Source organism: Myotis yumanensis, unplaced genomic scaffold, assembly GCF_028538775.1.
Source record: "Myotis yumanensis isolate MYYU_CA2020_CCGP unplaced genomic scaffold, mMyoYum1.0.hap1 SCAF_17, whole genome shotgun sequence".
NCBI lineage: Eukaryota > Metazoa > Chordata > Mammalia > Chiroptera > Vespertilionidae > Myotis > Myotis yumanensis.
The window spans coordinates 11,184,143-11,208,064 of record NW_027223768.1 but is presented as its reverse complement, the minus strand read 5'-3'; the positions used below and the strand labels follow the sequence as shown (position 1 = coordinate 11,208,064).

General features: G+C 41.6%; 1 protein-coding gene across 2 annotated transcripts in view; it reads right to left on the bottom strand.

Annotated features, from left to right (window-relative positions):
- TBX15 (T-box transcription factor 15) overlaps nt 1-23,922 on the bottom strand; it is a 93,250-nt gene that overhangs the window by 34,102 nt on the left and 35,226 nt on the right. For both annotated transcript variants that reach the window (XM_070395733.1, XM_070395734.1), the window contains exons 2-4: nt 7,475-7,688; nt 2,815-2,916; nt 828-999 (exon numbers count right to left, since the gene is read on the bottom strand). In XM_070395733.1, coding sequence (XP_070251834.1) covers nt 828-999; nt 2,815-2,916; nt 7,475-7,688 — 488 coding nt within the window. The remainder of the gene's footprint in view (nt 1-827; nt 1,000-2,814; nt 2,917-7,474; nt 7,689-23,922) is intronic.

The following is a 23,922-nucleotide window of genomic DNA, read 5'->3' as shown; positions in this document are numbered from 1 at the left end:
GGCGGTGGATGCTTGCTTTAACTGGGTAAATGCTGAGTGACTGCTCTGGTACCAGAAGACGTCACTCCACTAAAAGGTCCCAGACCTCTGCCACATAACAGTGGTTCCCTCCTGCTTCAAATTTGCAACATGGGCTCACGCTGTCTTTACATTCTACAAGCTATTATTTGCACTTTGTTACTGAATTTATAGACATTCTCTTATGTCACGTGAGAGTGAGTAGTGTAAGTACATTATCCCTTCCTCAGAAAATTGTCATTTCCTTCAAGGTAGGAGCCAGGGTTTTAGCTCCTTCAATCTTCCCATAGCACCCAATATGGATCATGGCATTCAGTGAAAATTCAGTATATGTTTTACTGCAAAAGGTAAATTGATAGCATCAGGTGATCTAATTATACCTGGAAAGCCTTAGGGCCTATTCTTCTCTTATAAATTCTTCTCTTGACAATCAGCCAAAACTGTCACTTCAGTTGTTTCCCTGTGCATTGTTCTACTGAATGTTGTGATTTCTTTCACCATTTTTTTATTTGTCCTGTATTTCTGTCTCTGAATTCTCCCCTGACTAGACTGTGAGTACCTGGAGCACAAGACTTCTGTCTAATAAACACAACCTGATGCATAGCAGACGTTTGCTAAATGTTAGATTTGTAATAAATGAAATGTCACAGGAATTAAAAAAAAACTTTATGCTTATTTTCTTAAGATGACTTTGAGTGGCATGGAGATTCTTATTTTACCTGTTTGCAAAAGCCTGGGGCTAGTCAGCTCTAAAGCAAAAAGGGGAAGAGCAGGGAGGAGGAAGAGGGAGATGGGATTCTTTGACTCACATGTCCTTGATCATCCAGTTCATTGTTGGTCAGCTTGAGTTTGTCAAAACTGACCACCTGTCTCATCCAAGTGTCTCCGGAAGCTAGAGAATCAGGGTGTATATAAACTCTTGGTGGCACAGGGGAATCAGCGTTGCCAGCCACCATCCACTTGGAGCTATGATACACGTATCTGAGAGAGGGAGAGAGGAGAATTCAGAGATGTGTGCAAAGAGGGAATAGCGGTCCAGAGAGCAAGTAGGACAGGAGAGAGGAGCAAAGAGATGACAAGAATGGAGAAGTAGTACACAAAGAAAAAGAGAAGGAAAGATAAGGAGAAATGGAGAATGAGATGGGGTGGGGGAGAGCAAAAAGGTGTTGTGGTTAATGATCAAAGCTGCAGCTCTCACAAGAAAAACATTCTCACAGTCCTTTTTCTTTCTTCTCCCTCTCCTTGCCTTGCACCCCTGTGTGCACACAGGCATCCTTAACCCACGTGCCTAGCTATGGAAAAGGTATTTTACTGCAACCTTTCACCTTCCAAATGCAAACCATATAATCCGTTGGCCACTTGTTCAGGATTTGGTTCCTTATTAAAAACATCTTCCATATCGTCCTATAAAACACAGCCATGTGCAGAGACCCTCCAAGCAGCTCACTTGTTAACCATTTCCTTGCCAGGGATCTTGATTTTGAGGCATTTCTCGGAAAATGGGTTTGTGAGAGGAACACACCAGGGTTGCAAGAAATGGAAATTAAAGGCATCATGGGCAGGGTTGTTCCCAGGCCTAGAACCTGCTACAGGTGAGTGAACATGGCAGCAAGGTGGCCTGGCATTCTGGCACTAAGGCCACAGGAGGGTCTCTGCCTTAGTGCAACCATCCCCAGAAACAACACCAAGTCTTCCCAGTGTTTTCTTTGATGAACTCTATTTTGAACATCATCATCTCCCACATTATTTTCCCACAAAGCCACTGGAAATGAGATGCTGTTGGGTAGCAAAGGAGGTCAGTTTTCCAGACTTTGCCAATTGCCCTGTAGTTCTGAAGAGTGCTCTGCATGGATCTGACACTTCCTGTTTCTTAGTAAAGGAGCTTGTGGGCCCTGGGTCCTGGCAAACAGAGGCACTCAATCCAAATCTCAACTCCCAAGATCCTCTAAAAAGATTAGAAGCCTCTCCCTTCTTAAGTCCTGCATTCAAGACCACTTCTCTCTGGCCCAACTCTCTGACCCACCACACTAGTCCTGGTCTTCACCACTCATCTCTCTCTCTCTTCCAAATTCATGGATTTAGGGCCAAGTTCTCAGGCATTTCAAAAATCTGCCATGATTCACTGGTTGGATTGAGATCTCAAGAGATCAGTTAAGCCCCAACTTATTTCAGACAAGAACTCCATGTGAGCAATCCAAGAGACATGGAGACTATGTTGGCTTTTCATGACTTTGAAGGAAAAATATTTAGTAAACTCGCAACCCATATTAATGAATTAAAACTCTCCCTAACTAGATGCTCTTCTTGAGGTCTCACCCAATTCTCCTATTCTTTTCCTCCACCATCCACAGGGTGATCCATCAAAAATATGACTGAATGTACTGTACAGGTCCACTTCTCTTTCCCTTCTTCAAAATCAGTCATTTTACCTCAGCATTTCATAAACCAAATCATTCAATATGTTAATTACTTTCTTTGTTAACAGAAGTAATTTTAGACTTAATTTCACTGGATTGGATTTTTGCTACCCTGGCAGACTATATGCAGTCCCACTCTCTCCAGAGATACAGTGGAGATGGATTCCAGACCCAGCCATTACTGAGTTCTGATTTCCTGCCTCTAGTGACTCCTTCCCGCCTGGTGTTCTGCCACAGGCCATTGGCATATTCTCCATCCTTATTCCCTGTACGGAGCATTATACAGTGCACTGTTAAAATGCTTCATCAAATGAGTTTAAAGAATAGTTCTGGAATTTTAGTGATACCCACAATTCCACATTTCAGAGTCATTCATTACCTGTATCTTTTATTGTCCACAGGCACAATGTCCATTGCTATGTAGTACTGCTGGTGTGGATCCAGACCAGTGATTTTCACTCTCATGGCAGGAAACATCCTCCTGTGAAGGGGAATAAAGTAGGAAGCCGAGCAATCAGAGGGGAAGAAGCAGCAGGAGTAAAAGCTAAGAAAGTCTCTTCTCATTAGGCACTTTAAGCACGCCAAAGTTCAGTGTCCTCTAATTCTCAAAATTAGCTTATTTTTTTTCACTTTGGGAATTATCACTATAAAATATGCTGAGGACTTATATTGCTGAAATAGCACCTCTTCTTAACTTACATTGACCTATTTGATGATTCATATACACAAAGGGCACGTACAATGCCCTGCTTTATCATTGTAATTAGATAGATGGATGATGTGTATGAATCCACACATGCACATTTCTTATTAGGCTATAACATTCTTGAATATACTTATACTCATGTACTTACCATACTTGAATAATTTATAATCATCTTACTCTCCAAGTAGCTTATCACAGCTGTTAGTTGCTGATCATAAAATATTTCTGATTGGCTGAGTCTATTTGAAAGTGACCACTCTAAAAATAATGTCTTAAGAAAAAAAAAGAAGGAAGGTGCTACCATTCCCAAACAAAGGGCCACCAAAGTGTTTTTTTAATGGGTAAAATGTAGAAAAATTTCTGCAAGTTCTCAGGCTGTCAACATGTGTGTCATGAGAAAGACCCTGTGGAATAGGGAGCAAATACCAAATGAATTCTAGTGGCCTCTGGGCAATACCTTGTTTCTACCACAATGGCTTGTTAAACTTGCCAAAGCAAGCGAGGTCAGGATATGGCACTTTACAGCTACTCTCATAATTGAAGAGGGAGCAACCCAAAGAGGTATTGTGTTTCAAGGAGTCTAGAATAAAATTCACCATTCTTCTTTAACCATAAGAAAGAAGAAAAACATCAAGCTCTTTTTGTATGTCATTCATTTAGGAGCCAGACATAAAAAGTGCTCAGTTCAAAAATTTGGATTGCCTGAATGTTCTGTAGGGTACTTGTACACAAAATGCTACATTAAGTTTAACCATCTGGGGCCATTTAGTCGAGCTGGGCAGAGCACAGTGCTAATGAGGTCAAGGTCACAGGTTTGATCCACATACAGCCTAATTGGCTTTGCTTCATTTCACGGCCATAGACCATACTTTGGCCCCAGACAGCCATCTTACAAATGTGCACTGGTTGTTTATATGAGGGGCTTTCTAGTCACACATTCCAACAAAAGCAACTCAAAAAGCAAACGTCCTCTGTATGAGATCAGTGACATCATAATCATATTTGGGGAAAGCATAAGAGAGACCATAGTCCTTATAACAGGGATGATGGCTAATTCTTAAGTATTTTCAAAGAATATATATATAACTGTTTCTTCTTTTCCACTTTATAATTTTTCAGAAGTTTCTATTATATTTAGATTTTCTCCCTCTTCCCTCACAAGTTTAATTAGGAAGCCCTATGTTTTAGTATTATAGCGCACTAAGGAAATTTGATGGTGGGCTACTCATAATGATTAAATCTAACATTTGTTAGGCACCTTGTTCCACACTAATTCCAAAAATTTGAGAACCCTGGTTATAGATTTAAATATAGATTAGTAATTCCCTTCTTAATAACAATGACTTAGAATTGTCCTGTATATATAAGTGGCTGGAGAGCATCTTGCCAGAGATAGAGAGGAAGTCCTCTTACTTGCAATCTGTGATAAGAAAATGTGGTTCCTTTCAACCACCTATAGAGATTTGTTAAATTGGAAAAGATTAATTTATTTTCTGGTGACTTTAAGAAAAGGGATTAGGTGTTTTTAAACTAATTAACTGTTTTGTCAGGAACATTTTATATGACCTAAAGTAGAAAAGCTACCTTTCTGGTTTGGCTCCGTGGATAGAGCATCTGCCTGCAGACTGAAGGGTCCTAGGTTCAATTCCAGTCAAGGGCACATGCCTGGGTTGCAGGTTCGATCCCCAGTAAGGGGCTTGCAGAAGGCAGCCAATCAATGATTCTCTCTCATCATTGATGTATCTATCTCTCTCCCTCTCTGAAATATATATATATATGTGTGTGTGTGTGTATATATATATATATATGTATATATATGTTTATATATACACATGTGTGTGTATATATATTAGAATATATATGAATATATATATGAATATATATATATAATTAGAAAAGAAAAGCTACCTGTCTCTTCCCTATACCCAAGTTCTAAAATGAATGAGCTGGGTGCCTTTGGATAAGTCCTTTAACCCCATCCCTTATAACACAAATGAAAGGAACTAGATCATCTCCGAAGTACCCTCTGCTTCAAAACTCTATGACTATATTTTAATTCTCTTCTTAAAAATGTATCAAAAGTTGCTTTTTCTTTTTGTCAGCATTTATTACAGAATACCAAGTGAAGTCATAACACCCTAGAGAAAAAAATAATCTTTCAGATTTAAAAAGTGAGATATGTTTGGTTTTATTTTTATGACTAAATTTAGGCCAATTCTTTTGTCTTCTAAAGCCATTAATCCCTACATGCACCTCTGTCCGTGGTGCTGATTACACAGATTATGTTGCTATATTCAAAGACTGAGAGCTTTGTAGACAACAGTCGTTCTAAATAACAGGATTACAGTTTGGGTGTGAGGAGTAGATGGTAACTAAGCCCTCCTGAGCAGGAAGAAGAAAAGAGAGTCAGACATAACTAACATTAACTAAGAAAATGGAAATTGAAAAGGATACTACATAGGAAGTGAAAAGGAAGAAAACAACTGTGGGAATGGGGAGGGAGGAAACAAAGTTCACAGAAGAGAAAGCATTCTTTGCAACACCTGTGGCAATACAATGCAGAAGCAATTAATGTAATTTCTAAACCTAAATAAAGGGGTATAACTAAAGAACAAACTGTATGTCTGTCCTGTGAATATCTGTATAGATTCAGGAATCAAAGTCAATCTGTGAAGGTAGAGATATGGAAAAGAAAACACTGCAGAAGAAATCACAAAAGGAGGTCATGGAAGAGTTGTCAGTGAGATTCCCAGATGAACTGAATTCAGTGAAGTGGAGGAAACAATGGTATGATATTGAGAACAAAAATGACCAAAATACACAGATTCAATAGTAGAAAGTGAAAATCTAAGATAAAAACTGGAAAATCTTATAGACAAAATAAAGTAATTTTCCCTCTCTCTCCAATCAAGCCTCTTGCCCAAAACTAAGAAAAAGAATAAACACTTTGTCCTTGAATTGTTCTATTTCCTTCCACGACATAACATCTCAAAATGTAGAACTGAAACCCAAGCAACAAAAAGGAAATGGTATGGAAAGTAATTATCCTTCAAAGTTGTGCCTCCTAAGAAGCATTTTAATAGTTTTATTCACTGCTAAAACTTAGAGAAAGAAAACTTAGTTCTAGAAGAGAAAGAAAATGAACAATATTTCAGGTTCGTTTTAACCTCATGTTTTTGTGGTGTTTTATTATACTGGGAGGTTTCACTATATTCATTCAAGTGAACTGGACCCAATCAAAATATTATTTTACTTTAAATGTCCATGTTCATGTAGACAGCTTTTGATCAATGAGGTGGGTCTTTTTGGTCTACATGATGTGAGACTGCATAGAATGGCTTGGAAAATATGAAAGCAGCATTGTTGTTTTTATTTCAGTGAACTATCTCTATGTACTCAAGAAGTGTAGCCCCAATTTATCTTTATTTAAATCATTTTCATTTTGAACCCAAGGGGCAAGAACTGCAATCATTTCTAAACAGTGCAGAGTCATAAATAGTTGAGACCATAGTTTAGAGCCAGACAGAGTTGTGTAGAATTCTGGAGCTGCCCATTATTGCCCATGTGGCTGTAGTCAAGTTAATCTCTTTTGGCCTTCACACCCTCACCCATATTTGGAATTACTATATCTGACCCCATAGAATTCCTGTGAATTTTAAATAATTGAGTATACACTGAGTATCCAGCACAAATAGATAACTAACAAAACAGTGTCCTTTAAGAAAATTGAAAGATACCAATGAAGGAATAGCTTAGTGTATTTCAAGAGAAATTGTGTTTTAAAAACTTTTATTATCCTACATAAATATTTGCAAGAGTTTCCATCAGGTTGCATGAAAGTTTTGTAATACTTTCAATAAATACAATGGATCAATAGCAGGGTTCAGAAGATAAGCCAAGCCCAATTTGTACCAGAACCAAAATTCTTACAGAAACATCTGGCTTCTTTAAATGCCTTAGAAGATGCAAGCTGTTACTTGGGGAGCAAACTTGTTCTGTTGAGAACGATGGATGGTGAAGAAACATTTGCTTTGGCAATCGGTTTGGCTGTTACATACCATGGATCTCCAATATTAACTGAAACACATGTGTAGGCAGAAATGTGTGTGAGGATAGAGGTGATTTAGGTTTCAGTGGCCCTTGGAGAAAGATGGCAAAGTCACAGAAAACACAAGATCATTTCGTCAAGATGTCCAGATGCAAAAACATGAGTGCACGTGACTTTGGCTTCACCAGTGCTACCTACCACCAATAAGTGAAAGGAATAAATAGAACAGCTCCTACTTTGACCTCTGTTCTTTAAATGTGGCCATTCGAAGGAACGTGTTCTTACCTGCCCGCTTTGGTGATGATCATCTCAGTCCCAATGTCATGGAACCGCTTCCAGAGGTCAGCGCACTGCAGCTCCACCTGGATCTCCTCCATAGAAGCCATGGCAGCAGGCACGGCGCCTGCAGCACCCGGGCCCAGGTCAGCGTGCGTGTCAAAGGAGCAGGAAGTCCGCTCAGCCAGCACCTCCGAGTCTGAACCCGTGCTCTGCTCAGAATCTGCAAAACACACCATCAAGCCTTGGGTGAGAAACTGCTGGACACCCCCCAACACTCCAACCCTGAAAGATGGAGGTGGGGAGAGCGGCAGAGTGGAGAGGGGGAGAGGTGAACAAAGGGAGACTTGAAGCTGGGAAGCTCCAGAGCACAGCACTCAGGGTATTTTATTATTTTTTTTATGGTTTGTTTTTGTGATTTATGACCTTCTTTCAGGTTTCATGTTTCCAACATGACATCTGGCATTTTAGTAAGTTTTAGCAACAGCTGAAGAAAATTGGTCCACAACAGGCAATATAAAGAATACTAATGTCACCATGTTGAAGGGCTTGAAGCCAAGCTGGGGCAACAAAGTACATAAAGGCCACATTTTAATAATAGTAATAATAATAACAACAACAACAGACTCTAGCTCCAAACCTAGATTGGACTTGTGCACTTTGGGGGGGAAGGGGAGGTTTCAATGCTAACAATGTGTTCTTGAATTCCATCCTACTTGGCATCACTGCCCATCAGTCAATTACTTTTAAACATAGCAATTTCTCTGCACAACCCCCACCCCCATTTATATCTTGGTCATCAAAAGTAATGAAATGTTCTTGGGGATCTTTAGAAGCACTTTGTCCTATATCCGAGTACATGGCCTTTTCTAAGAGTTCAATCAGGCCATTTTGGATGAGAAAGAAAAAAAAATCCCTTGTGAGGCAAGGATGTAAGCATATGGAAAAAGTTACCCTAGAAGGCGGCTGAAACAAAGGGAATAAATGAGCTCAGGAGACACCTTGATTGGTTTCTGAAGTATGGGCAGAGGAGAGGGGTGATCCAAACAGGAAGGTAGGATTGAGAGCAACCAAATAAAAAGCTGGCATGCTGGGCCAGATGGTCCGGTCCTTGTGTGTCTTCCGTACCCATAGGGGAGGAGGGGGCGGCAAGTAGACTGATGGAGAAGGCCAGTGTCAGATTTACCAGAGTATTTTCTGTAATTTTTTAACTGTTTTACTTTCAGAGCCCCAGTGCCAAGAACTGTATCTCCTAAGAATTTCCAAGCTCAGATTAGCTAGGACAATTTTCTTAGGCCAAATGATACTTCAAGCCAAACCTAAGAAGCTGTTTCTCTAAGCCACCCATCTGATTGCTTCCCCTGGAAATAGGTACATACATAAAGGTTGGAAACAGCGGTGTGTTACTCTGGCACTTAACTTTGCAATGCTGTTAGAGGTTATGATCTTTTGGGCATCAGTCCTTGACACCAGCAGGGAGTGGGAAGGATGGCACAGAATGCCAGGCCACCTTGCTGCCATGTTCACTCACCTGTAGCAGGTTCTAGGCCTGGGAACAACCCTGCCCATGATGCCTTTAATTTCTATTTCTTGTAACCCTGGTGTGTTCCTCTCACAAACCCAGGCAGCATTTCGGGCAGGAATATCCCACAGCTTTGCAAAGGCCACAGGGAACAAAGTGCCACCTCCCCAATTCCTCACCCTTCACTGCTAAAGGCATCCGGGGGCTGCAGAACTCAACCAAGCTCCTAAATAACACAAAAGTCTCTGCCCATGATCTTTAGTGTATCCACAATCACTAGTCCAGTCACCATCTTTACAAAAAAAAAAATTATGACTTAGTTTTACATGGCTAAGCATATAATTTTATAGCCTGGACTTAACAGGAGCTACTAATTTTGGTCTCCTTCAAGCACAGAAAAGTGAAGCTACTTATCTAAGACGAGAGCTGCTGTGGAGTGACAAATCTCTTTCCTAACCCGGTCCTATAAGCCTGTCAATATCAGAGCCCTTAAGTCATCACATACTCGGCCAAACAGTCATTCCAATCCTCTGAGACCTGGATTCCCAAATCCCATTTTGTTTCTGTGATTTGCCAAGGGTTCCTCACTTAGCATGAACATTGTAAATTTTTCAAAAACTTCTCGGCAAGATTTTAAAAAAATAGTCTTGTCTTACCTTTGTTATGAAATCTCCTTGCCATAAGGGCTGCTGTAATTATGAAAAAGTTGGAAATACACATCATAAGTAGGGCCCAGCAGAAATCTTGGACATATGATTTCTCTAATGTGTGTTTAGGACAGGGGAGAGGAGGGAACGATTTCACTGCACTAAGTGCTAAATATTTAATGGTAGCCAAATTGAGGTTGGGATTGGAACGGGGACTATGGCTGGAGAGTTAGGAAATAAGAGTCTCTACTCTTAACTCACCGTGTCATCTAGAATAAAATGGGTACTCAAATGTAACATTAAATGGATGAATGGATAACCTTGGACAAATTACTTAACCACAATGGACCTATTTCCTCATCATGCCATTAGAAGGATTGAAGTGAAAACTTTTCTAATCTCTCCTACCTCTGATGACTTGAAGAACTAAGAATCTTCTCTAATGCAACTTTTAGAGGCAATCTTAGATAGAAGCATTAAATTTAAAACTGTTGGGGCCAGATAAGTTAAATGAGGAAAAATACTGGGGGCCCAAGTTTGCATCATCACAGGAGTTAAAGACTTGAATGAGTATTCTGTTTATAGTTTCAATCAAATCAATCAATAAGCACCTAGGAGCACGTGGCCTTATATGAGGTACCATGTAGGTAATTTGAAACAGAATCCCAGACCTTGAGAAGTTTCCCAGTTAATGTTGATTAACTACGTGTTTATTGAGTGCTTACTATGTGCCCAGTACTGTGCTAGATTCTGGGAAATATCGAAGTACACAATGGGGCTCCTCTTAAAGGTACTTACAGAAAAGTGGGAACTGGCACATCCACAAATAATTAGAGACAAAGACAAATGCTGTCACACAGTTTTCCACACCTTTATATACAGTCTTCTGTTACAGGAACCCAGAAAAGAGAGGGATCTGAGAACAGTCCTGGGGAACCCACGGTTACTGGAAAAGAAATTGGCAAGTCTATGGAGGCACAGGTCATATTTGCCCATGAAGAGGATTTCCGGACACAGTCATTTGTTTCCCTGGAAATATTTGGTGCTCCTAGATTCTCAATCCCCCACAAAATAGAACCCAAGTGACTGTTATATACAGAATACAGACACTGGCCCACACTTGCAATAACATGAAGGTATCATGTAATTTTCCATTCTCAATTGTTCCTTACATGTCATAATTTGGAAGTAAAATTAATGTCATACTATATATATACACAGGGTATCCCCAAAAAATGTATACACACTTTAACAGCCAATAGCTCAATTTTGAAAATGAAATGTAGTTTAATAAACACTTCCTTTATAATTATTCAACGTGTGTGTATACATTTTTGGGACACTATATATATAAATTTCTAGAGTAGTTAGGGCTACCTGCAATATAAGCTACCTATAATATCCTTAAAATAGTAATCTCAGAGTCAAGATCTACAGTTTAGGTAAAAATAAAGTTTACTTCTTTTTAAAATACATTTCTAAATCATAGTTATGTAAAATAGGCTAATCAGATCAATTATTTCAGCTATTAATCAGAATGTATACTTGAGTTACCTAAGTCATGAACATAAGAAACGCATAGCAGTTTATTTCAATCAAATAAGGCCTTTCATTCAGAAATATAATCAGTCCCTTGAAGATCAGAAAACACCTCTGTGTTTTCAAGTTCTTTTACTCTTGGCAATTTGTGACTTCCTGCCTTCAAAAAAATAATCATTAGAAACTCATCTGAATGACCTGGAAAGACTTCTTGGCTATCAGATGTCTCCTGTGCATAGTACTTTAACAAGGGGAATTTCAGGAAATCAGGAGCATAAATGATAACATCACACAAAACTAAGGAAGTTAGAGGAGAAAACTTAGGGAACCTGCACTGAGCCAATTACAAGTCACTGAAGAACACTGTGTGACTCATAGGGTCAAATCCACATATCCCATCGAGAAATCCTTAAAAAAGAAATTCTAACCATCAGTTCATAGTGTTACTCACTTTCTATCTCTACCTATCTTGTGTGGGTAAAATGGATACTCAGTTCCCACAGAAAGTGGGGCTTAGCTTAGAGCAAGTTCAATTCTCAATTTATGCAAAACACTAGCATTTGAAATAATTTCTTTATACGTTGTACATTATCTAATATGCCCTTCCATGTGATGAGGTAGCCATGACATATATTTTTATGTCCATTTTGTCAATGAGAAAATTGAGACTAAGAAAAATAGAAAACAATATGACCTAGTAGGTAGGTCCTCTCCTGAATGAATGATGTATGCTATGATAGCCCGGTGCCATTGTTGGAGATGGGTGATGGAAGATTGCTATAGTCAGATAAGAGAAGTAGATAAGAGCCCAGGCTGGTTTTGCTCAGTGGATAGAACATCAGCCTGGGGACTGAAGGGTCCCAGGCTCTATTCCGGTTGAGGGCACAGGCCCGGGTTGTGGGCTTAATCCTCAGTAGGGGGCATGCAAGAAGCAGCCAATCAAGATTCTCTTTCATGATTGATGTTTCCATCTCTCCCTTTCCAAACTCTCTGAAATCAATAAAAATATATTTAGAAAAAAAAGAGGTGTAGATAAGAGACGTGCATCTTACATTAGATGCACAGTGCCACTTCCATAATACTGCACCTCAGCTATCATATTTTACCCCAAGGAAGAAAATAGTTTGAAACAAAGGAGAAAGACCCCACCCATCTGATAATCAAACAATTGTGGTGTTTTTGTTTGGGGTGTTTTCCTGCCAATAACTGGGACACAACTATATTGAGTGGTAATTCCTATCTGATATTGGTAGGGCAACTATTCCTTGGTCTACTTCCTAAGCCCCAAAGTTTCTAAACCAACACTCACAGCCATCTCTAGGCTCCCCTTCACACCAGGACAGACATCAGTAGCTTATAACCCAGGCAGTACTCTCTGTACCAGGCTCAAGTAAACTCCTATTTCCAGAGGACCTCTGCAGTGGAAATTGGTTCTGGGACGTCAGATTTTATTAGGGAGCTTAGAGAAATCTGGTGATGAAAGTTTTCATAGAGTAATTCTAAATATGGCAGAAGCAGAGCATTTGGCATTGACCTGAGTACGGACTGAGCCCAAATTTGATACCCAGTCCAGAGTTTCAAGCGAATGAACTATAACCCAGGTTGGATTAAAATAAAATTATGATGATAGCAAACACTCAAATGATCCCATTAGATGATTAGTAATGGAATGATGTCTCTAAGCAATCCATGCCCTCCGAGTTCTATTTGGAAGAAAGGGGGAGGTAACCTGAAGCCTGCAATTTTCATGCCAATAAGCCAATTAAGGAGAGTAAGAGCACATATCTGTCCACCCGACAACCAGCACCTTTCTTGGTGGTACACAGAACCAGAGGTGAGGACCCAAAGTCATCCCTGAGATCTAAGCCTTTTAAAGAGGCTTTGCAAAGAAGTGGCAGCAGTAATTTTTGTATCTATTTCTTGTTGATCAAAGGTCCAATGTCATCAAAGGTTCAGCCTTAAAGGGCTCCAGCATGCTTTGAAGGAGGAAGCAAAAAAGCAGTTTAGAAGTAGCTAGCACTACACTAGATAGTTATCTCTATCATCTCACACAATTTTTCACAGAAAACCCTAGAAAGTAGGCATCATTGCTGCTATGGAGACACTGAGACTTGACAAGATGAAGGGGCTTTTCTCACATTACATAACTGGGAGGAGTCAGAGTGGGACCTAAATCTGGTATTAGAGGTGATGCTCTGGCCACCAGACACTGTTGCCCATTTTCAGAACCAGGCCTGAAAAGCTGTGTGCTTCCCACTCTGAACATGGCAATGCAGAACTCATGTTCAGGCTCAGTCAGAAGATAGCTCTATGGAAACTAAAACATTGTCAGTTCTTTTGGGAGAGGAGAATATTCAAACCAAGGTCATATGGGACTTTGTCTTTCTCAGTAGCATGGTAGTTACATTCATGAATCTTTTAGGTCTCATCTCAAACTTAACATTATTTAATAAGTAAGTACATTGGTAAAGGCCCTCTTTGTTGTGTTTTATTTCCTATCCCCAGTACCCTCTGGGTAAAACATCCAAATGTGACAGACCACTGAAGATCACAGTCAACGTCAAGTACTCTTTTGCTTTATCCTAGACCAGTGGTCGGCAAACTCATTAGTCAACAGAGCCAAATATCAACAGTACAACGATTGAAATTTCTTTTGAGAGCAAATTTTTTAAACTTAAACTATATAGGTAGGTACATTGTTATTAACTTAATTAGGGTACTCCTAAGGCTTACGAAGAGCCACACTCAAGGGGCCAAAGAGCTGCATGTGGCTCGAGAGCCGCAGTTTGCCGACCACGGTCCTAGACCATAGCAACATAACATTAGAAGGTACAAAATAACATTGGAAGATGTCTGGACTTGGAAGAAATGTGTAATGACAGCATTGAAAGACATAAAAGGCAGCTGAAATAGTTCTTGTGCAAAATTTGGCTTATTAAGGCTTAACTCGGGTCAAAGTTCAGGACCCAAAGTTGTTGATTTTAAATGGATATGTATTCTTGAAGAGAATTCATCTGATAATAATGTGTCTGAAAGCACTTTATAAATAGCAATATATCAAATTAACATATAAGGTTATATGCCAATAACCAAGTTAATCAGGAAGACCAAGAAAAAATAAGGACACCTACATGTACTGGATTTTCTAGAATGGTCCTAATTTCAAATACTTTATGTCATTCTCCCCATAAAATTAAAACTTTTTGTTGTTGTTGTTGTTAATCCTCACCCGAGGATATTTTTCCATTGATTTTTAGGGAGAGTGGAAGTGATAGGAAAAGACAGAGAGAAACATCAGTGTGAGAGAAACACATCGATTGGTTGCCTCCTGCACGAGTCCTGACCAGGGCCTGGGTCGGGGAGGAGCCTGCATCCATGGTACATGCTCTTGACCAGAATTGAACCCAGGACCCTTTGTTCCACAGGCCAATGCTCTACCACTGAGCCAAATCAGCTAGAGCTAAAATTCTTGAGACCAACTTTTGGTTCAGAAAATATCCCTGGTGAAAGCACAGACAATGCATAAATGGAATAATCAACAATTGGTCTCAAGCCATATGGCAATATTCAATCTAAATACCTCTTGCATCAGAGATCCTCCAAAAGTTGATCCTGATTAGGTGGTCTTCAAGATTTACCAGTCAGTGTTAGGCCAGCAGCTGTCAACATAGGCCCCTCCTGAGGCTCTTGGCATTTTTTTTTTATGGGAGAAGTGACACGTTCACTCATCCCCAAGCCAGCGCTTGTTTGCTCTTTGCAACCACAACTACTTGCAACCTCCCAACACCGCCACTGACAGACGTGTGCCACATTGGTTGGTTTTTAAATGTCCATGAAGTGAAAGGAAGCCTTCCCCCAAAAGCCCTAGAAGAGCTTGCCTTATACCTTGTTAGGATATTCTCACTATGCATCGATAAATAAACAAGTTCATGCTAATAATCTAAAAGTGAAGAACTAAGCCGCCAACTTCTAAGCAACAAGTGTAATTTAACGATGACTTCTGGAGACAGTCCCCTTTGGAGGTGGCAATTACAAACATGTAAGTAGGACATTTGAGTACAGCCAGGAATATGAAATGCCTTTCAAATTATGCTTGGGAGACCACCAGCTACTCAAGGTTTAAAATCCACCCAACCTGACTGAACAAAAAAGAGAGAAAGAACTCATGGACACGGAAAACAGTGTGGTGAGTGCAGAGGGGAAAGTGAGAGATGGAAGAGGATAGATGGAGGATAAACGGTGAGGGGAAAGTAATAATAAGAAGAAAATTAAATCCACCCAACCTATCAAGCCAAACCTAGAGAAATCACTCAGGAGACAGGACAGGTCAATAAATAAGCTAACAAAGTTAAAATAGTCAAAATCCAGCCTGGCACATAGCATGTTGAGAACCGAGTTCTAAAGCTGACCTCCTCTTTTTTCAACTGTCAAATCTTGAACAAGTCACCAAACCTTTTTAAGCCTAGTTTTATCATTTGTAAAATAAGGAAATTATTTTTTCCACTTTGTGAAATTTTTATGAATCGCTAACAAAGTGTGTCCATGTAAATATTTATCAATAGTAAAAGGAATATATAAATGCTAATTTCCATGTATTATTACCTAAGAGCAGTATTAATCAAATGCTATGGGAAAAGCACCTCTTTGAGTCCAGAGGTCTTTTCTGGGCCTAATGAAGAGATGTCTGCAAAATGAAAAAGCAGAGCTGGCGAAAGGAGAAGGATCTTCCAGGAAAAGGGAAATTTATGGCAAAGACATGGCAGTAAAGTCTAGCAGATTAGAGAACAGCAAGTAATTCAGACACACCTGTGTTATTCCTCTTGTATCCTCAGCACCTGTGACAAGGTCTGTTACCTATTATGCACTCAATAAAATGTTGTTTTAGTTGGATGAATGAATGAAAATGAATGAATGAATGAATGAATGAATGAATTGCTGTATATGTAACCAAGTAAGAGAAGAGGTGTGTCCAGAGAAGGGCTGGGAGGAAGGGTAAGCTGAGCCAGACGTAGAACCTGGAATGCCAGTCTTCTGATCTTCTTTAGGAGACCAGTATATCCCTAATAACAAGGTGTCTTCATTGAATGCCATGTTCCCAGTGAAATCTCAGAAATGTCATCTCCACACACAATCTGAACTATTGGAAACTAGGTTTTCCTTCCACAACTATGAGTTGTGTTAAAACTTTCAGGGGCATCAAATGAGTTCAGTGGCATCAAATCTTTCAGGGGCATCAAATGAGTTCAGTGAATTCAGTCACTTCTATGAGTAGGAGTCAAGGTCAGCCATCTACAAAATTCTCAGATAGTAACACAGATAGGTGCCTGTGGTCCTGAGGATAAAATAGGTGAAGGAACAAGCTCTTTCCCCAAGTGCTGAAGCTAGAGAAGCTGTTGGGCGTGGCAGGAAGGACAGCGGAGATGTCCTCCCCTCTGAGAACAGAATGACTCTTGCACAGACACCTGCTGTACCCTCTATACCCTTGGTGTTCCTACTCCCTGCAGTGAAGTGGGATTTCCCGAGAAGCCACCAGGAAGGGGAAAGATCACAGTCCTCTAGAATCACACACACCCAGCCATGACCTTGGGCAAGCAATTTAACCTGAGACAATCTCCTCATCAAAACAGTAGAAATGCTGATGCCTCACACATAGTAGAAGTATTTTAAATGTTAGTTTCTTCCATCATTTGGCAAAGGAGGTGACCACAAGGGTTAGATCTTTCCTGGTCATTTCTCTGACCATATCTGAGAGGGAAAAAGAAGGTTTGTGTTCTTTCAATCAGAGAAAATCAAATCCTAATAAAGAAAAATTTTAATGTAGAACAGGAAGCAATCAATCGCTTGGTGAAGGAAAGATTCCAGGGCCCCAAGCAAAAACTATCAAAATTAAATGGTGCTAGAAAGAGAAATTTCAGAAAGGCAGGAGGTAAAGCAAAGAAACAGCAAACATGCAGCTGAGAGAGCCTGTTTCTGTGTGGGTCTACTTCAGTGGGTCTACTTCTCCTGGCCCAAGTTGACAGCCACACTATCTGAAAAGGAAAGTGACTAGAATCTGAAAGAAGCGAGAATAGGGTGGTCCGTTGAAAAGTTATATATGTTGGATCTTCAGTAAGGAAATGGGGCCTTGAACAGAGAAGCAGAGAGATCAACCTTAGCAGAAGCAGCAGCCCTAGACTCCATGGTGGGAATACAGAAAGACAGCTGGGAGACCGCAGGGTCCCCGGACTCCAAATTGGCAACCTTGTCAAGAGCATTCACCCTGTGGCTCGGGATGAGAAAAGTACAGTGAGGAGGCAGAAAAGGCCTAGTGCCTAAGGGGGTCTCCAAAGTAATGAGGGTGAGGCTGACCGAGACCTGGGCATTATAACCCTATTTGACAAGTGAGATCATTGAGACTTAGCCAAGGTAACAAGCGTGCCCAGCAACACCCACCCAGAAGCATCAGAGAGAAGAAAAGAACCATGGTCTTATTCCAAGGCTTGAACTCACCACCCCACACTACCTTCAGAAACTCTAAAATCAAATGCTTTGACAACAGAAAGGGATCCACTTTGGGGGCACGGGGTGAGCATTGAGAATAAAACAAATACCCTGGATTGATTGTATTCGTAGCAGTGTCTTTATATTTACATCTCACCAACCCCAGTTTGGGACGCCTACAAAACTTAGAATCCCACCCTCACATCCCATGTCATAGATACCCCCCCCGACCCTCCCCCTAGCAAAAGCCTATCTTTCGAGTCTCTCCTGTCTCCTTTTTTCCTCTAAAGCCCTTCCCAGGAGAGAATGAGTTGTTAAAGGAAGCTAACCCCAGGGTAGATTTTTGGTGATGGCCAAAAAGAGGAGGATGGAGTGAGGTAAGGAAGTGCCTAACCCTGTCTTCTGTGTACTAAAGACTGATTTGGGAATCCCAAAGTCAACATACTATTCCTACCTCCATTCCTGACTCCTTGAGTCATCTTGATCAGCTCACTTCATTCCACTCATTCCTCATCCACCGCCTTGGCCATACAAAGCACGCCTCTCTTTTTTCCCAGGCCTACCTACCTTGAAGGGTCAGAATGACCATTGAAGAGACAGTGTCCTCCAAGTGTGCCAGCAATTCAGAAACTGACCACTTCTAAAATAGCTGAAGTGTGGCTGGGTGTCCATTGCCTTCTGAAGGAGCAGTGGTGTTGCCGAAGCAGCAGGATCTCCTTGCCAAAGCGGCTCCTGCCTGCCTCCCCATAAGCCTCTGCACTGCCTGTCCCTGTCCCTGTCCCAGCCCAGGAAGACTTCAAGCCCAGGGGCTGTGGCATTTAAGTGCTGTCAGAGTTCCCACTCCGGTCCCTGTAGTGGTGCCAGTTCAGCATCTGTCATGATGACCCAGCCTGAACTGTATTTAGAAACTTCGGACATGGCACCATGTCCCAGCCCATCTCAGAGTGACAGGAGATTTCCTGAGCACCTGGGCTTGTGATTCAAATGCTCCCCCCCCCCCCCGGGAATGGGGGGTCACAATGACTTTCCTAATGGTCTGTTTTCTTCTCGGGAAGGTACCTATCTGTGGTAGACCTCTCTCAGAGAGTCAGTCTCCATCAATGCCATTCTATGATATTTGAAAAAGCCATGCTTTCTGTAAAGCTTGTGAGACATGGTGGAATCAGTAGAAAATAACGGGGAAAGTCCACCAGAAAGTGGGTTTAGTGTTCTCTGTTCATGGACTATTCTTAAAAAGATCAGTTTCCCTGGAATTATATCCTGCGAGTTCAGAATCTACCAGAATTTGCCAGTAAACAGAGAGAGCCTGCCTGTGACTCTTGGCTTCTAGTGGGACAGTGAAAAATAATTGGCTTCATCTTGGCAGCCCCTGTGCCAGCCTTGAAAATAGCCTACTGGAATCCAAAAAAAAAAAAATTGTGATTCCTGGTTAGTGATAAAAATAAAAAAATAAAAATCTGACTCATTTACATTTTCATGTAACCTCCACCCGGCAGGCAGACTGATAACTGCACGACACTCAATGAGTGGGCTCCCAGTTTTGAGGATCACTGCACACACAGTGGTCTAGATCCCCCACTCTCAGCCCCAGTGTTCCTGATCAGAGTTCCATGGATTTACCCCGTCATATAAAAGACATCAGTGTTTGGCTTCTCCCCGTTTCTGGGCAAGGACCCAACATTCAGAGAATGTGGTTTTAGGATCATGGCATCTAATCCATTCAAGGATTATTTTCTCCCCTACTGCTCAGATGGGTGTGTTAATCATCGCCTCCCTTTGTTCTGTAATAAATTCAGCCCCACTAATTCCAAACCTCTATGCATCACTGAAGTTTAAAGATGGCGTTTTGACAGGTCAGATATTTAGAATCAATAGACCACCAACCAGTCAAAAATCTTAAGTAGTTTTAAGAACATGTGGAAGTAATTTTTTCCAAAAATTCACAAGTCTGGAGGATGAAATCTTATTGATGGCGTGTGGGCTGTTGTATATATTAAAGTATTACTTTATATGCCATACTCTACATGTAATCAAAATGGACTTAACAATAAAGGCAGATTTTCCTTATTATACCAAATATTGCTCATGTTATCAGATACAAATACAGTGGAGTACACATTATATAGCATCTTTAAAAGAACCAGTAAAAGACTAAGAAAAATTATAAGTGAATGTACGATGACTACATATGTAAATGTAAATGTTATAGGCTAGGGAATTTCATAGACCTCAGAATATTTTGTAATAGAACATTTTCCATTGCAGTCATCTCACCTGCATGCAATGAACCTTTTTGTAAAGAAAAAAGTTATTCCATAAAATTTTCATTTCCCATTTTTTAAATGAAGAGTTTATGCATCTAAAGTCAATGGATGGGCTTTGGGAGTTTGTAAGTGACCTAATATCTTAAGTCACGTTTATAAGAGCTTACATTTTTCTGGGAAGAGGAGGGTATTTATGGGATTCACAAAGGAATCTAAGACCTGAAAAAGAAGACTGCTGGCACCCTAGGTTTTCCTCACGTGGCACAAATGTCCACTCGCCAAGCTCTCTTCTGTCATATAAAGCCTTTCCCCTCAGCCAGATATTTCCAATGGGAGAGAGATCCCAAAGAATACGACAGAATATAGAGTTGCAGCTTAATGAAAATCTATCCTTTGTCTCTTTTACGGAGACAGAGTGGTTGTGTTTCTCTATGAGTGTGAAATGGCCCTGTGGGACTGCCCCAACTTCCTCTGTGTGCTTCCAAGTCCCTTTTTACCTTTATTTTAACCACATATATATATGTATGTATAGATGGGTTTGTTTCTTACTACACGCCATATCATTTTGGGAAGTAGGGAATTAATAATAATAATGGCTATTAATTATTAATATATAACAATTAATAGAGGTTATCTTTATGTGAATGAAAATGAGACTGCATTAAATAAACTCTTCCAGACTCTCCTCCTCCATCCCCCGCCTCTCAGAAAACATCTGTGGCTCAGGAACCGGGTCTCCCAGGCTGTTTCTCCCCACATGTGCCACAGCCACGGCCTGTTGGCTATTGGGGGACATACAATTCAGGCCCTTCGCCTGGGATGTAGTCTCATCCCTGGTCCCCACACCTCAAAAAAAGTCCTCCTCTCCCCATCCCTGCCCCAGGGCCTCCAGGACAGCTCCCCAGGGAAAGCTGGGTACAGTGAGAAGGTGACACTGCCCCTGCCTGCTGCCCAGTGCCCACAGCAAGACTGCCAAGACTTTCCTAAAGGCCATGGCCACTGAGCTGCCGGAGAGAACACCTTGGTGAGCTCAGTTTGTTTGCTCCCAAGATCCTCCCTGTCCTCACAGTCTATTTTTACCACACTGTGACGCTGAAGACTGTACTGTCAAAATAATTAGAGTAAACTCTCCATTCTCTATCATTCTATGGGGAAAGGAACCCTGGATTCAGAATCACAAGGTAGGAGGAGTTTGAGCTTTGGTGCTGACCTTGAGGAAGCCTTTTCATCCAGCTGAGTCCCAGTTGACACATCTGTGGAAAGCAGTTAAGGAATCCAACTGCTTACCCAACTCAGTGAGTCTTCAGCAGGGTGAAATTATGGAGATGAAAGCACTTGGAAAACTGTGAGTGCCTTAGAAATGTACGTTATCAACACTACATTTAATCATCTGCCCACAGAGAGTTCTCCTGGGGCTGTAAACATCACGCTAAACCCGAGCTCACTTCACAGCACCCCTTAAAGACAGGAAACGGAGACTCAGGAGCAAAGCGGTGAAGTGAGAAGACCTGCTTTCTGGGCCTGAAGTCTCTTCTCTTCGTTCATCTACGCCTCCCCATGCTGCTCACTTCATTTACTGATTGTCCCGAAGATGAAGGTTATAATCCCTGGCTCCCATGAGACAAAGATCCAGTCAAAATAGTCACCCAGCATCTCGTCCCATGACCTATGACTCCGCTTGGATGTGACCAAGGTCACGGGTGCACTGGGAACTAGCACCTAGGTCTGCTGACCAACTGGATGCCATCCTATCGTTGCTGCCATGGCCTCAGAACCATAGCACCTTCCCTGCCCCCAGTTACAACCTGTGGCACAAAGATCCTGAATTATCAATGAGAAATCACAGGACAGTGAGGGTCTCGCTCATGATAAGTGAATTTTACTGCATTCTGATTCTCTGTTAATCAAATTATGTAGCATCTTTTCACTGATGAAGCAAAACAGCCCATCCCCTAATGGGGCAGGCAGGTTCATTCTTCATATGGCCATATTTCAGTCCACTCCAGATCTGCCCCATCACAAATCCCTCAACATGGAAGTTACTAGGCTGTAGGATAGTGATTGTAGCCAAATCACTTTCATCATAACCAGTGACGGGAGGCTCTGATCAGTTCGATGGCAAAGTGCTGTGCACATAGCCCCTGGGAATCCCTGGCCTCTGCTCCCTACATGTGAAATAAAGGCCAGTCCCAGTGAAACCTCCAGTTTTCCACCAAGCTATTCAGTTTCTCCAGGGTGCAACATTCCTGTCTCTTCTCTCTCCATGTACCTCTTCAACCATGCTTACAACTTTCTTTAAATTCTGCAAGGACAGGCTAATGAAGAATGTTGCTGTTGATTCTCGTTTGTTAAAAGGACCTTCTGAAGCAGACTGCTCCTTGCCTCAGAGGAAGTGACTTCCCCTGTTTTCCCAGAGACCCTCCCCTGGTTTGGGGCGGGGATTACACATCTGGATTCAGTTCTCACAAAACTGCTGTCCCTGGAGATAGATGTTCTGCTAACTCGGCCTTTAGAAGAAAGAATGTGGCGTGTTTCTTGTCATGCTCCTAAACCAAACTACCTGTGAAGGGCTTCCTTTGTGCCATTATTTACAATTTAATTAGAAGCCAATATGGTCCATGATAAAATACATCCTCTTAGGCAAGAATGGTGAGTGAGTTTTAACATATATGTCAACTCTGGTCATTGGATGGTGGCAGTTGAGAGCACAAAATTAAAGAGTATGAAGACTGATCCAAGCTTAGAGAGGAGAGTATGGGATTGATTAGTGATGTCTGCCATGGGCACATATACTCACTATCTTACTCTTTCCAAGGTTTGTACTAAAATGCTGCCATGCATTAATAGCCACGCTGTCCCTCTTACCTGTTTTAAGGTGACAAAAACTATTGTGTCGTTGTTTATATTTTGTGTCATTCTTTTCAGGTGGGGCAGGTTTTCCAGAGGCAGCAGGCGGGCCACTGATCTCTGTCCTGTAGCAGTAGGTCACCATGTTAGCGAACTTCCTCTGCTCTGACACGTCTGTGGATCTAATGGAGAACTAATGTCTTCATCAGTATCTGTGCTATTTCACACTTCATTTCCTTCCTCCACTCTTGGATGAAAACCATCCGGTCCTGGTGATTTACTTCATGGGAGTTTCTTTCAAGTTAGTTCCTTTCTCGAGCATGCCACGCAAGCATTTCCAGGGCTCCAGCTGGGGAGCACCCAGCCTTGAAACATCAGTGTGCTATCAAGTCATTCAAGAAAGCAAAAGGCCTTGGCAGGGACCTGGTGGGGAGGCCCTCAGCTGAGGCCTTTGAGTCTGAGCACAACAGAAGCAGGTGCTATCTTCTCTGCCTCCCCTTCCTCGAAGTCTAGAATGTTCAAGTTCCAGCTATCAGAAGGGTAACAAAATAATGGGGAAGAAGTTTAATCTCCCAATAGTAGGAGGCACTGTCCCCAGTTGATGTGGTATTCTAAATTCTTAGCTGAGTCCTCCATTGGGTTCTGTGCTGTGCCACACACAGGTCGTTGCTAAGGAGCAAGTGCACAGAATGAGAAGCAGGGATGTGTTGCTGCTAAGGAACAGCAGTGATCTGTGCTGGTCTCCTTCTCCCTGCTGGAGAAAGGCCCTGGAGGGGTTTTCACTCACAATAACATCAGTCATTGGCTCCTATCCCGGGGCAGGAGACATGTGGAATCCCAGGCCCTGGTCCTCCCTCTGCCTGGCACGGTCTCCAAATGGCTCCTGAGCTCTTCTTGGCTGTCATTAAAGTTCACCTGCTGCAGCCACAGGGGCCATTTCTGCTCACCTCATGGCCTTGGTTGCAACACCCATTGTTCCTGACCCCGAGGGGGAGACCTGAAGGGCACCATTGATCTGCTCACATCCCTGCCAGTTTGCAGCACTCACTCCAAAGGTCACCAGTCTGATGTCCCCTGTCCCTACACCCACCTCACTGCTTCTCCAGACCAATGGCCCCTACAAAGTTCTCTCGCCTTTGCCATTCCTACCACAGATGT